At 50.1% G+C, this 13,160-nt stretch overlaps 1 protein-coding gene across 7 annotated transcripts in view; it reads right to left on the bottom strand.

Moving 5' to 3' along the window:
* The window catches only part of PKNOX2 (PBX/knotted 1 homeobox 2), a 267,659-nt gene that overhangs the window by 14,410 nt on the left and 240,089 nt on the right, over positions 1-13,160 (bottom strand). For 5 of the 7 annotated variants that reach the window (XM_031016196.3, XM_031016199.3, XM_055356312.2 and 2 more), the window contains 3 exons: positions 8,146-8,275; positions 7,594-7,691; positions 6,619-6,738 (listed from right to left, as the gene is read on the bottom strand). The exons of the other annotated variants lie outside the window; for them this stretch is intronic. In XM_031016196.3, coding sequence (XP_030872056.2) covers positions 6,619-6,738; positions 7,594-7,691; positions 8,146-8,275 — 348 coding nt within the window. The remainder of the gene's footprint in view (positions 1-6,618; positions 6,739-7,593; positions 7,692-8,145; positions 8,276-13,160) is intronic. 7 annotated transcript variants of the gene reach the window in all.

Genomic DNA, 13,160 nt, shown 5'->3' with positions numbered 1-13,160 from the left:
ACATGTTCAGGACAGATGCAACCATCCACTTAAAGATATATTTTCAATCCAAGGTTGGTTGAATCCAGGGATTCAGAACCCACAGATACAGAGGGCCGACTGTAATCCCTTCAAGACTTAACACAATGCCCTGTGCAGGGGAGGTAGCAAGGCATGCAAAGAATGTGGAGTGACCAAAGGCAACACTGAGGCACAGAGGCAACTGGCTGGGCTTCACCTCCACGTGCCCTCCTTGGCCAGGAGCTCTGTGCAGTGCACCCGCTGTTCCTGGGGTACAGCCGCTCTGCCTCCCCTCAGCCAGAAGGAGCCCGGCATGTGAGGTTCTCAGGTTGGGGGAAGGATAGCTGGGCATCTGACAGTCTAAGAGAACAACAGGCACAGAATCATGCAGAGTATACCCGTCATGGCAGCAGGACTTACGAGCCAAGAAGTGAAAGCAACCCCAAAGTCCATCAACTGATAAATGAATGAACAAAATGTGCTACATCTGTACCATGGAATATGCTTCAACCACAATGTGGAATGAAGTACTGATACATTGTCCTAAGTAAAAGAAGCTAGACATGAGAATCCCACAATTCCGTTTAGGTGAAATGTCCAGAATAGGCAAACGCATAGAGGCAGAAAGTGAATTCATGGTTGCCAGGGGCTGGGGAGTGATGGCTAATGGGTACAGCCTTTCTTTTTGGGGTGATGAAAATATTCTGGAATTAGATGGTGGTGATGATTGCACAACTCTGTAAAGATACTAAAAGCCACTGAATTCCACAGTTTAAAAAGGTAAATTTTATGGTACGTGAACTTATGTTTCTATCTAAAAAGTCACACAGAGAAGGCCCTGGGTGTTTTTTGTGCACTCAGCTTTTGTGACCACAGCAGAGTTCATAGAAGGGCCCTGGAGTGAGCCCTCAGCTCCTTGTGGCTGAATGGAAGATGATGTGGTGGATGGCAGAGTGCAGCTGGATGCCAGGCCAGGCTTCTGAATGTGATGAATGGGGTCGGGGAGACATCAAAGGCAGCATCGCTGTGAGGTCTGAAGACCGGGACTGGACATGTAAAATCTCTACACCTCTCCCAGGACGGGACTCCACGCCTCCGCTGGGCGTTGGGGTTCCCCTTTGCTTTACCTAGACTTTGCATGGGAGCCAAGAGATGTCTGTGGTTTCTTGGGTCAAAGTGGTGGGTAAGAGATTAGAGCCTCCAGTTGCATAGGTCCGGGTTCAAATCCTGTGCCACCTGTCATCCATGTGACCTTGAGAAATGTGTTGCCTTCTTCGAGTGTCAGTTTTGTCACTGGTAAAATGAGGCGAATTGTATTACCTCCTCCTAGGGTGGTTGTGTGGGTTAAATGAGATGATGCGTTACAGTGTTTAGTGCAGAACCCGGCACGCTGCAGTGGTCAATGCAGAAGCGGCTCCTCTGGTGGATGGCAGGGCCTGCTGGGGCCTGGTCTCCAGGATCTCCCTGCACACAGAGCATATTCTGAAAAGCTGCTCATGTGCTTGGCTGGCAGCAGCACAGACAGATGTCACATTTGGGATGGAAAGAAGCAGAATCACGTGGCAGGTCAGGAAGACTCCAAGATCTGGAGCAGAAGGGGTGGAGTAGAAGCTGGGGATGGGGAACAGTGCCTACCTCTCCACCCTCCAAGAGGAGGACTGTCTGCCATGGGCTCTTGGCCGACCTGAGTCTGCTATGGAATGATTGCTTCCAGCAGGAGTGTGGCCTCTTTCAGCCAAATGCAAGAGCAAGAAAATGTCACTGGATTCTTCAGGGACTCAGAGGCGAGCAGCTAACGGATGAAACCATCCCAATCTCACTGCAGCCTAACAGCAAAAAGGCTCTGGGATTTCACCTCCATCTCAGGAGCCTTCTATCATCTGAATACTTTCCTGTGGCTGCCAGGGCTGCAGAACGGTAGAAATGACAAGAAGCCCCAGACATAGGACAAAGGGAACCAAAGAATACAAACTTATACCCCAGGGAAAGAAGACAACAGGAACCAGTATTTACTACAGACATTCTCACAACCAATCCCTATTTAGCAAAGTTTGTGGATTAATCAATGCTGTTTCCACTTCTTCTGTAAATCATTAGAACTGCTGTCTGCAGCACTCTGAATGCTTGAGATGAGTAGGCTGTTTTGTAGAATGTCTGTTAGCCACACTACCTGCTTATCTGAAAGTCAGCAGTGCTCGTATGCAGACTGGTTTATGCCAATTCTATGTATTATTAATAAAGTATGTAAGTTTCTGTAATTTAACAAACTCTTCTGTAAACCAATGAAATATGAGTGCAAAAAGAGTTGCTGCTGATAAGTAGAAAGCTTTCAAAAGTCTTGAGGCCCAAATTTGCTTACAAATGCTGAATAGTTAGGATCAGATGAGACAAACATAAAGGATTGGAATACATAATAAAAATCTGGAAAGATCTCGTGGACAGATTAGTTCCCAAACGTCAAAGTTGTAATTCCACTTTCTATTGAGGTGGAATTTATAGATGTTACAGTATAGGAGAGGTTTATGCAAGGAAGATGACTAACAATTAGAAAAAGACCTTAGTCCAGTATCAAAAGATTAGCAAATGAATGTATACGGTATGTCCATCTTTTAAATTAAAATATCTCTTTTGAATGGTTGTTTCTTTTTTAAACTAATTTTTTCAATCAACAACAAATTAGTTGTCCCAGCTGCACTGGATGTGAGAACATCGATGGCATATTTAGGTCTGTCCTTACTTCATACCCTTTCCGCTCTTCTTTCCTAAAGCTGAGCAGCTCCTATTGGCCTGACACAGTGTCTCCCTAGAGTTGCATTTTTCAAGAATTACAGTCTCAGAGTTGTTCCTCAGAGCAACAGTGAAAACACCAAGGGGGATGTAAAGTGTTCACATAAGTTTGGGAGAAGCTTCGAACCTTACCCCTCTTGCAAATTCACCATGCCCCTTCGTCCTGTAAGAATAAAAAAAAATACACTATGGCAGGCCAAGGTGGGTAGATCACTTGAGGTTGAGTTCGAGACCAGACTGGCCAACATGGTAAAACCCCACCTCTACTAAAAATATAAAAATTAGCCAAGCATGGTGGTAGATGCCTGTAATCCCAGTTACATGGGAAGCTGAGGCAGGAGAATCGCTTGAACTTGAACCTGGGAGGTGGGGATTGCAGTGAGCCAAGATCGTGCCACTGCATTCCAGCCTGGGCAACAGAGTGAGACTGTACCCCGCCACCAAAAAAAAAAAAAAAAAAAAAAAAAGCTAAACTTTGTATAACTCAGATTGGCCCAAACTTATTTCACCATGGAACCTCTTTTGGGGTGCAAGACCTCATAAATCCTATAAAGCTCCGTACCTTGGGAATTAATGCTGTAGGGCTCCTAGAGGAATATAATGTATGATCCTTATTTCTGAGAAATTTACAACAGAGTCAGAGATGCAAGAGAGGCCACATACATCTACCCAAAGAATGAGTAAGTCACAGTATTGTCCGTTACTCTTAGGGTCAAATGATAGTAAAATCAGTAGGTGTTACAGATGAAAACAACAAATCAGCTATCTACCTCTGATTAATATTCACAAATTTTGGGTCTTCAGCCTCCAAAACTTGCTCTTGGCCCATTGTTCTAAAAAATTCAAAGGGAACTTATTTCTTAAGTGCTATGTGCTAGGCCTGGCTCTTTATATACATTTTCTCATTGAATTTTCACAACCATGGGAAATAAGTATTAGCTTCTTTTTTTTTTTTTTTTTCAAAGAAATAGAATCAGGGTAATCACACTGCTAGTGGGAGAGCCTCAATTCATGCCTCGATCTGTCTGGCTTCAAATCCTGTCTTCTTTCTACCGTGCCTAGTTATGAAGAGCCTTTATAGCCTCTTTCCTGAAGCAGCTGAGGTTTGGGGAGGGTGTGTCCACATGTGCATGGCTGTGTGGCCCAGGCGTGGCCTGCCAAGGACAGCTGGGTCTGCTTGTTTCCCTAGAGCAGCCTGGACTTCTCATTCTCTTCCTTCCCTTCAGTCCCAAAGTTCTGAGCTCTGACTTTAGAGGCCTAGTGGCCACTCCCCTTGCCTCTCTAGAGGCCACTGTGATGAACTGGGGGAGGACTCTGCCAATGTTAAGCGCGTCATGAATGGCACCTGCACCTGTGCACACTGCCAGGCTGGAGAGGGCAACAGGGGTGGGTGGGAAAGTGTGGGCAGAAAGCCCCTCCTCATGCGTCTCGGCAAGTCCTCTACCCTATCCCTGGTGCTTTCTGTAGATGCCAGCCTGGGTCCTGCCTCACTCTGTGCTCAGCTACTACCTCCTCTCTTCTCCACCTCCCCTTCCTCTGCCTTCCCAAGTCTGGGTGGAAATGACCGTGGAGTGGAAAGACAGGACCCTGAGCTCTGCAGGGAGGCTCACAAGGAAGGAGATGAGAGGGTGGGGCATGAACTGAGGTCCCAGGTGAGAGGCCAGGCATGACCAGGAGAGACAGAGATGGATGACCCTCCAGTCTCAGGCTAACCATTCCCAGGGGTAAGTTGCAAGTGGGGAGTGGAAAGTAGTGAAGGGGAAGGCCACAGATAGGGTGATGGGAGTCAGTGAGCAGGTGCTGGCCTGGACACCTGGGCAGGGAAATCTGCTTTGCAGCTTCCTCTCTCTCCTCTTGCCTTTCTCCCCCTTCAGAAGTGAGGTTGTAGGTATGTTCACAACAGCCTTCAAAAATGCATGGGGGTGGGAGGTGGGGAAGGAAAGGGAGCATTTATTAAGCAATTCAGTGTGCCAGGGTCCTGGCAATCTTTCATTACTTCATCACAGTCTTCCTAAGAGGCGAGTGTGACCAAGTTGCAGGGTAAAAGGTAACACTGAGATTTGAACCCAGGTTCAGCTGCCTCAAAAGCCCATGAGCTTTCTGGCACACCCGTGACCCTGCATCGTATGTCACCCACCACAATGAGTGCAGCCAGACTTAGCTCCACGAGCAGCTGGGAGAGGGTGGTGCTTTCATTTCGGTTGTGCCAGGTCAGTGCACAGAAGATGCATCCTTCCTCCCACAGGTAGGCTGGGAGCTGTGGCATGGACACTGGACCCACAGGTCACTGAGTCCATCTGAGCCCCCTGGCTCTCAGGCAGTTTGGAAAACCAGAAAGGCAGGAGACCTGGGCGTTCCCCCTGTACACTCCAGCCACTGAATCAGAGCTGCTCCTTAGAGGCCTGAGGCTGTACCTGCTGCGGGGCCTCTGGCCTCATCACCTAGGCACAGGGTTCCCTCCAGCCTCCTTTCCTCACCTTAACTCCAGCATTCCAGCCCCTCCTCTCCAAATTAGCTTTCTCATCTGGAAACTGTAGGTGTTCAGACTAGTCAGTGTTTTCAAAATGTACTCACTCAGCAAACCACTGGGGCAGCCCCACGACCCCAGAGGCGAGGGAACACTTTTGGGGAGATGCCGAGCTCTGGCTCTCATCTCTTGCTAGGAGGTAATCCTTCCAGTCTCTTGGGGCACAGGAAGGTCCAGCACTTTCAAATCAGAGCCCCCAAGACCCAGTCAGTCTTCTGCTGCCACTCAAGTCTGAGAACCACTGAGGCCTGGTCTCCATGGCTTCTGAAGGCTCTCCCACTTCAGATAAAGGGCTGTTGATGGACTAATTAGTTTCCATGGCCCATTTGATTTTTCTCCTCCCTGAAGAAGGATTTCCTCTTCCTCCTGGTTCTTCCCACAGTTCTCCAGCCAATGGATCCTCAGTCCCTTGGAATTTGTCTTGTATCTGTGTCTGTCTGTCCTGACATGCCAGGGCAGGAGCTCACAGACTAATGGAAGCCCGCCCGTGGTCACAGCATCTACCTCCCTACCCCAGAACACACACATACCAGCGCATACACACTCAGCACAGTCACTGGCCTTTATTTACTGCCACAGCCCTTGAAAGTGGTGTTAGGAGATTGCAATTTTGAAGTCTTTCCTGACATTCCACCAAAGGCTCGTCTTTTGCAACTAATGCTGCACACAAACACACAGCAACCTTCACACAGTATGCACTTTAGTAACACTCCACTGTAACCCAAGGTAGTGTGCCATTTTATAAAAGGAGCTGCTGCAGCTTATGAAAGAAATAGTGCTGTGTCCTGGAGCTGAGCTGTGACATGAGGAGCCAGGATTCCAGCCTTGGCGCCCATCTCCACCACACAGCGCTTGGCTCACCCAGCGGGGAGGACTCAGGAGTCCTGGCAGAGTCAACACATTCTTCCATGGGAGAGGGGCACGGTGAGCGTGGCTGTGGCAGGGGGAGGGCTCTGGACCAGAAACCACCCACTCCCCGCAGTGACCCTCTCTCTGTTCATGAAACAGTGTGACACACCTGCCCAGTACTGGACTCTTGAGCATGCGCTTGTCCCCATTACCCCATGTGTTGCCACATTTTTTCCAGATAGCAACAGCAGCAGGTACTAGAGAAGGTCTCCAGCTTTAGGACCCACCTGAGCCCCCCTGGCCTGGACTCCAGATGTCATTCCTATCAGAGAGCTCTCCCTGAGGCCGCGCCCTCTGTCTGTGGGTTTGGAGCCAACAGCAGAGTCTGGTACCCACACGGTGGGTTATTCATACCCCATGCCGGGACTCCACACCCCCAAGACACACACACTCACCATGAGATGCTGGAAGAGCCAAGAACGCATTATATTGGTGGCATGCTTGGGCAAGACTCCTCGTTTGTTCTTGGACTTCTTATCCTCATTGTCCAGGAGGGAGGTGAGGTCAAGGTTAACCTTCAGGGCACGTGGAGAGAAAATCAGCATCAGCAGCCTGTGAGGCCAGCAGCTGGGGACCTGTTGCCATAGCGACGGCAGGCTCGGCTGCCAGCCCCTTTCCCGGCTCATTCCTAGGGCCCTGGGGAGGTCACCTTTCCCTCTCAGCCCATGCCAGCCCCTCAGAGAGTGGAGGTGAGGCTTGGGTGATGGGAGAAGGGAAGAAGGACAAGGAGGAAGAGATGGGGAAGGGGGAGAGAGAGAGAGCGAGTGAGAGAGAGAGAGAGAGAAAGACAGAGGAAACAGGGCCATGCAGAGAGAACAGGAGAAGATATGAATTTGCCATAAGCTGTCAAGTAGTTATCAGCATTTCTGTGGTACTTTACAGTTTGCAAAGCACTTTCCTATCCATCGCTGTGGTTCATTCTCACAGCAGCCCTGTAGGTTGGCTAGGCTGTGCGCAGTTGCTATTAATCCCCCTTTTATCAATAAGAAGTCTGAAGCTCAGAGAGGTTAGGTGACTTATCAGAGATCCCAGAGTTAATGTCAGATCCCAGACTCTGACTTCCGATCTTTCTACTCTTCCTTTGTGTGTGCACTCTCTACCACTGAGGGACACAGCGGCTCAGTCTGCAGACAGGAATAGGAAGTGCAGGATCCTTTGATGTAACCCCAGGAGGGAGGCAGCAAAATCCCAGGAGTTGATAAAACCTTTCCAAGACCCAGCTTCTTATCTGTAAAGTAGGGGTAATGATACCTCTTGGAGGATGAGGAGGATTCACTGAGTCACCCGTGTAAAGTGCCTGGCAGATAAGAAGCGATTACAGGTGCCCTAGCCCACACCATGCACATGTGCACACACCTACACACACTCACCTGTGTGTTCTGGATCTGGATGGCTCCCTGGGGGATTGCTTGGGTGACCACCTGACCCTGGGAGGTTACCATGGTAACCGGTTGGTATAAGGCTCCACCTGAGGAGACAACCAGTTTTGGGGTCCCCTGCCATGGGAGTGGGTAGGAGCGAGGGCAAGCAGGGTTCCCAGTTCATTTGGCACTCACGTGTAAAGACCCTCTACTTGGAGCCCTTGGGTAGCGAACTATGGCTTTTCTGCTTTATGGGTGGGTGGGGGATGGTGTCTAGAGCCTAGGGCAGAGCCTCTGGTGGGAGGTGCTTCGGGGAAGGGACAACAGCCTTACTTGGTCCTCTCAGGGGCTCATGAGATTTTGACCCAAATTTGTTCTAAACCATCACAATTGGGTCTTGGTGCTAACCGTCTATAAACTTACAGAAAACTTTAGTCAAGAAACTGAGCTGGGAGCCCCTCCCTCGGTGGAGGACAACCCCCACCCCTGGAACCGCCTCAGGGCCACCCTTTCTCCTCCCAGGGAATTCCCACAATCACCCTTCCCAGTCTTTGCACCGACCTGACACAACTTGTGAGTTGACGGTTGTCATGGCGATGTTGCCCTGCTGGAGCGCTGAGGCTGGGACCACAATCCCCTGGGGGTTATTGGAGACTCCAGACATGGAATTGGGGGAATTCTGCAGGAGGTCCTGGCAGTGAGGGAGGCGTGGTTTGTGACAATGACACTGAGAGCTTAGACTCTACAGCCCCAGAGTCCTCTTCTGTCCTTTCCCCTTCCTGCCTGCCCCCCTCCCTCCTTCTAGCTCCTCCCCAGACCCAGGTCCAGAAGGCAACTCTCTTGGTTTCCTAGAAAGAGTGAATAAGAGGGCTCAATTAAAAAAAACAAAAACAAAAACAGAAACAAAGAGTCACCCATTTAACCATTCCATTGCCCTGAAAACTTAAGGCACAAATTATCTGATAACCCCATGGTCTCCTCCTTGGCTGTACTTTGAAATCTCCAGTAATGATGCTTGGGTTCCAATCTCAGAGAGTCTCACTTAATTGTTCAGGAGTGTGTCCTGGGCTCTGGCTTTTTTCTTGATCAGATCCATCATATTCAATGGGCTCTGGGTTATTAAAAGCTCCCCAGGTGATTCCACTGTCAGCCGGGTCTGAGAAACTGGCTTCACCTGGTCGGCACCTGCTCATCCTTCAGCGACGCTTGTCTCCTGATGCTTTCCCGTCCCCCGGCTCCTCTCCACACACCTCCATCACAGGCCTGTCACGCTAGGCTGCACACACAGAGCAGCCTCCAGCTCTCACCTTTGTATCCTTAGCACCTAGCTCAGGATACTAAAATACATGTTAAATAAGCAAATGAAAGCCGCCCTAGCCGCCCTAGACTTCCCATAACCTGTCTTCTAAGGGTGTCTCATATGAGCCTCAGCCACCTTTGGCACGTGGCATTGATCCTGTTCTCTTCCTCAGGCTGCCCACAGGATTCCACTGGAAACAGACTCTCCTCTCCCCACACTGCCGACCAGCACGGAACCTTTGCCGCTTTTCTTTGCGTTAGCCCAGGCAGGTAAGACATGTTTTCCTGGCCCTCTGCTCCCCTCACCATTCCTAGTTAACAGCTGGGTAAAGAAGCCCTTGGACTTGCTGTGGAGCCCTCCCTGCTTTCTGGGGAGCCTGCACTGGGAGGCTGGGTGCTTGGAGAGAATTTGTGAGGAAGGAATAGGATGTGGGAGAGGTTAGGGTCTCTAGGTTTGGAGAAGACAAAAAAGGCAGCGAGTGAAGTGTGGGAGCCTCAGGAGGCCTGCCTGGGTCTCTTAGCTCCTCCTAGCCACGGTTCCTCATCTGAAGACGGGGCTTGAACCAGTTAACAGGTCCAATGGCCATTTAGGCGACATTCCCATGCTCAAATGCTGGAATCGTAAGGCATGAACTGCAAGGATTTAGAGACAGGTAAATGGTCAAGGAAATAGACAAAATGGGGCAAAAAAGAAGGCCCCAGCTTCCTGGTTTTTGTTTTAGGACTTGAAGAAGCTTGGGTCTTCAGCCTTCAGGGCAAGTCTAGGGTTTCGAGCCTGGAAATCTGAGTTTGGAGGAAACCTGGAGCCAGTGACTGCCTACCTGTAGCAACGAAGGGAAAGTGTTACAGCCCGGGGGACAGCCATGGCGAATCTCCTCCCAGACCCCGACAACACAGAACCTGGCAGAGCCTGTCAGGAAGTGGAAGTCGGCACTGATTTATACATCTCACTCGATTCAGCTGATTAAATCCCCCTTGGCGTCTCCTCCAGAGCTGCCTTTTTTACTCTCCTGGGTTGTCTCTGGCCCAAGAGCTGGAGGAGTATTGCCTATAAATAAGCAGCGCCAGGAGGAGAGGAGCCAAGCACGCCCTCCTCCCACCCACCTGCCGCACGGGCCTCCTGGTCTGGCTCTTCTGGGTGGGTGGGGCGATGGAGGCCTTGCTTCTATTCTGAGCTCACCTCTGCTGCTGTGACCTTGGGGAACAGAGGGGGCAGCTCTTGCCTTGGCTTCCCCTTCCTGGGGCCCCGTGGGAGCCGCCTAGCCCGTGAAGTTTATACTTTGAGCAGAGCTCTTGGCCTTTCTGTTCATGCAGTCGCAGTCTAAAATGGAGTCTGCCATGCAGAAGCCTAGAAACTGGAAGAGCCCCTGGAAGCCACACATTTCCCCTCCCTGAAGTACAAATAAGGCACTGAGGTTTAGAGATGCCTGGGACTTCCCAAGGCCACACAGCCCGTTAGCAGCCAGAGGACTAGAACACAGATCTCCTTCACCCACAAATGCCCCCTGCACAGGTTCTGGGCTGCAAATGCTCCTTGAATCCTGCAGGTCAACCAATCGTCATTGCAGGCAAGGTGAACAGATAAAAACAACGAAAACTCAGAAGTCCAGAAGCAGCGTGGGCACTGGAGGAAAGGCAATCACGTCACCACCCTTCTGTGGGCCTCATCTCCTTATGTATACAGTGCATGTGACACCAGGACCCTCAACGCCTGAGTTTTCGGCGATGAGACTGCTCTGAGTTTGAGTTCTCCTTGTCCCAACATCCCAGCCTACCATTCTCATGGTGTGTAAACCGTGCTGATATTATATTTGAAGCTGAAGCAAACTCGGAAGGTAAATTTACTTTTTTTGTTTTTGTTTTTTGAGACAGGGTAGACAGTCTTGCTCTGTTGCCCAGGCTTGTCTCAAACTTCTGGGGTCATGTTATTCTCCCACCTGAGCCTCCTGAGTCATGGGATTACAGGCGTGAGCCACCACACCATGCTTGAAGGTAAATTTAATGGGGGAGTGGGTACCTCCATGCCATTCACCTTAAAACCAGTGGAAGTGACTTCTCAATCCCTTGTTTGGAATCATCCATGCTAGCCTGTGCCTCCTCTGGTAGGGATATTTGAGAATTTCAAACATAAAAGATTGTCCCAGACTTTCTTCACCCCCAAAAAAGTACCCAACAAGGTTAGAAAAATACAAGCAAAGTCAGTAAAATAAATACAAGATGTGTCCCTTGGGATTCAACCAACACACATTGTTTCCTAGCCAAAGGCAGAGGGTGAGCCACCACCTGGATGCTTCATCTGCTTACTCAGACCCTGGCTGCTTCTCCACCTTGTGGCTTGGATACCCTCCATGCCAATTTACCCAGTTTGGGTAACTAAGGGCAATTTATGCATTGGATCAGAGCCTTCTCTTTCCTACCCTTCTCTCCCTTCCCTGGGTCTTTGGCTGGAAGGTGCTGAGAGGCAGCCAGATTCTATCAGTGAAGGAATAAAATAAAAACCTTCAGAGATAGAGTCCAAGGGCAGGGCTGGGACTGGCAACATTTTAGGTGGGGCAGGGAAGAGGAAGCAAAATTTTGGCGTCCCGGAGGTCTGGGGAAATGATATTCATCCCTTACATCTGTAAACATGAGCTGCTTCACAAACCTGCCTTGAGTGTGTTTTTTTTTTTTTTTTAGACATAGATTCTCAGGGCCACTGGGTCAAGACCCTCACCCATCATCTAGCAATCTATATTTCTAAAAACCTCCTTGTGATGGTCCCAAAGATCGTACACACTGAGTATCAGAGAGCATTCTTTCACCACGCTGTTCCATTTTAATGTCACCATCACCCCATGGGGTCAGCAGGACTGTCCTATTTGCCTGAAGAGAGATTGAGGTCCAGAGAGGATGGAAGTGACTTCCCAGAGTCAAATAACTGTGCCTCCAGCCTAAGGCCTCTGGCTCTGAGTGTAGGACGAGTGCTCACAGAGAGAGGATATGTGCTTCGGGGTCAGACAGGCTCCAATGCAAGCACAGTGCCTGGCACATTTAGCCATCCAATAATTTATTTCCCACTTCCCTTGGCTAAGGTCACTCAACTAGGGAGTCGCACAGCTGGGATTTAAAACCCTGTCCTAGAAGCCTTCAAGCCACTTGAGTTCTTTACGTAGCAATGGAAGGGGTTCAGCTGGGGTTGCGCACGCAGGCAGAGTTGTGCAAACCTTGCTACATGTCTCCCTGTCTGAGATGTTCCTGGGCAACGGTCGAGTCCCAGGATCCTAAGCATCGTTTCTCTGACTAGCCCCACAACTCCACTTGGCTGCGATTTCCAGTCGAGGCTTAGTCTCTAGAGCCGTAGAATGGAGACAAGGGGGGTCTGACTCTCTTTTCTGAGGAAGGAACTTCCAGAGCAGCAGTGGAAACCCCCTGGGGAGCACATGTTGGCTAAGCACACAGTATTATTAGCTTTTTGACAGCTTCCCCTCAGGGCTTATCAGACTCCAAACCCAGGTAGATGCCACTGTGTCTAGACACAAACAGAGTTGCTCCCCTCTAGGCTCCTTAGCACCCAGATGGAAGTGAGAAGAGTGTTTGGTACGGTTCTAGTTACTTTTTTCAGCACCCAGAGCCTCACATCCCTGCTGGAATTATCCAGGAACCTGGGGATGAGAGCTGGTTATCCAGCCCAAGAATTCTGTTTGTTTTGTTCCACTAGGAAGACAGCCATGGTGTCCCCAAGCCTCTGGAAACTGCCTGAAGCCTGGGAATCAGATGAAAACCAACACGCCAGGCTCCATGGGCACCCCTGGAAGCGGCCCCACTCCTGTTCCTTGTGGGCTGTTGATTGAGACTCAGAAGCAAGAGCCTCTCAGGAGGGGCAGAGCAAGGCAGGGCTTTGGGTTTGGAATGGCAGAGTTTGGAATGGCAGAGAACTGGTGCCTCCCGAGCACCATCCTCTCGGCCAGCTGCAACACCCTGGAACTGCGACCGCCACTCATTCTTCACAGACCTCAGTGGTCACCAGGGGAGTTTTACTCCAAATTGCATTTGGAACAGCAGAAAGATGACTTGTTCCAAAGGAAGGCCTTACTAAGAAACGATGAGAAGCTGTGGAATGACTTTTGGAAGTGGGGGGTGCAGGGGCCCACAGGAATGGACAGTGGTCTCATGTCAGCCCAGGAAGAGCTGTCTGTCCCTGTGAGCCACCGTGCTTCATTGTTAATAGGGAAAGGGCTTGAGCTGCCCTGGGAGACTCAAGGAAGACTTCATTTCCACTCAAGGAAGGAATTCCTGGA

Source organism: Gorilla gorilla, chromosome 9 (assembly GCF_029281585.2).
Source record: "Gorilla gorilla gorilla isolate KB3781 chromosome 9, NHGRI_mGorGor1-v2.1_pri, whole genome shotgun sequence".
In the NCBI taxonomy this organism is placed as follows: Eukaryota; Metazoa; Chordata; class Mammalia; order Primates; family Hominidae; genus Gorilla; species Gorilla gorilla.
The sequence above is the reverse complement of the archived record's forward strand: the minus strand, read 5'-3'. Positions and strand labels throughout refer to the sequence as shown.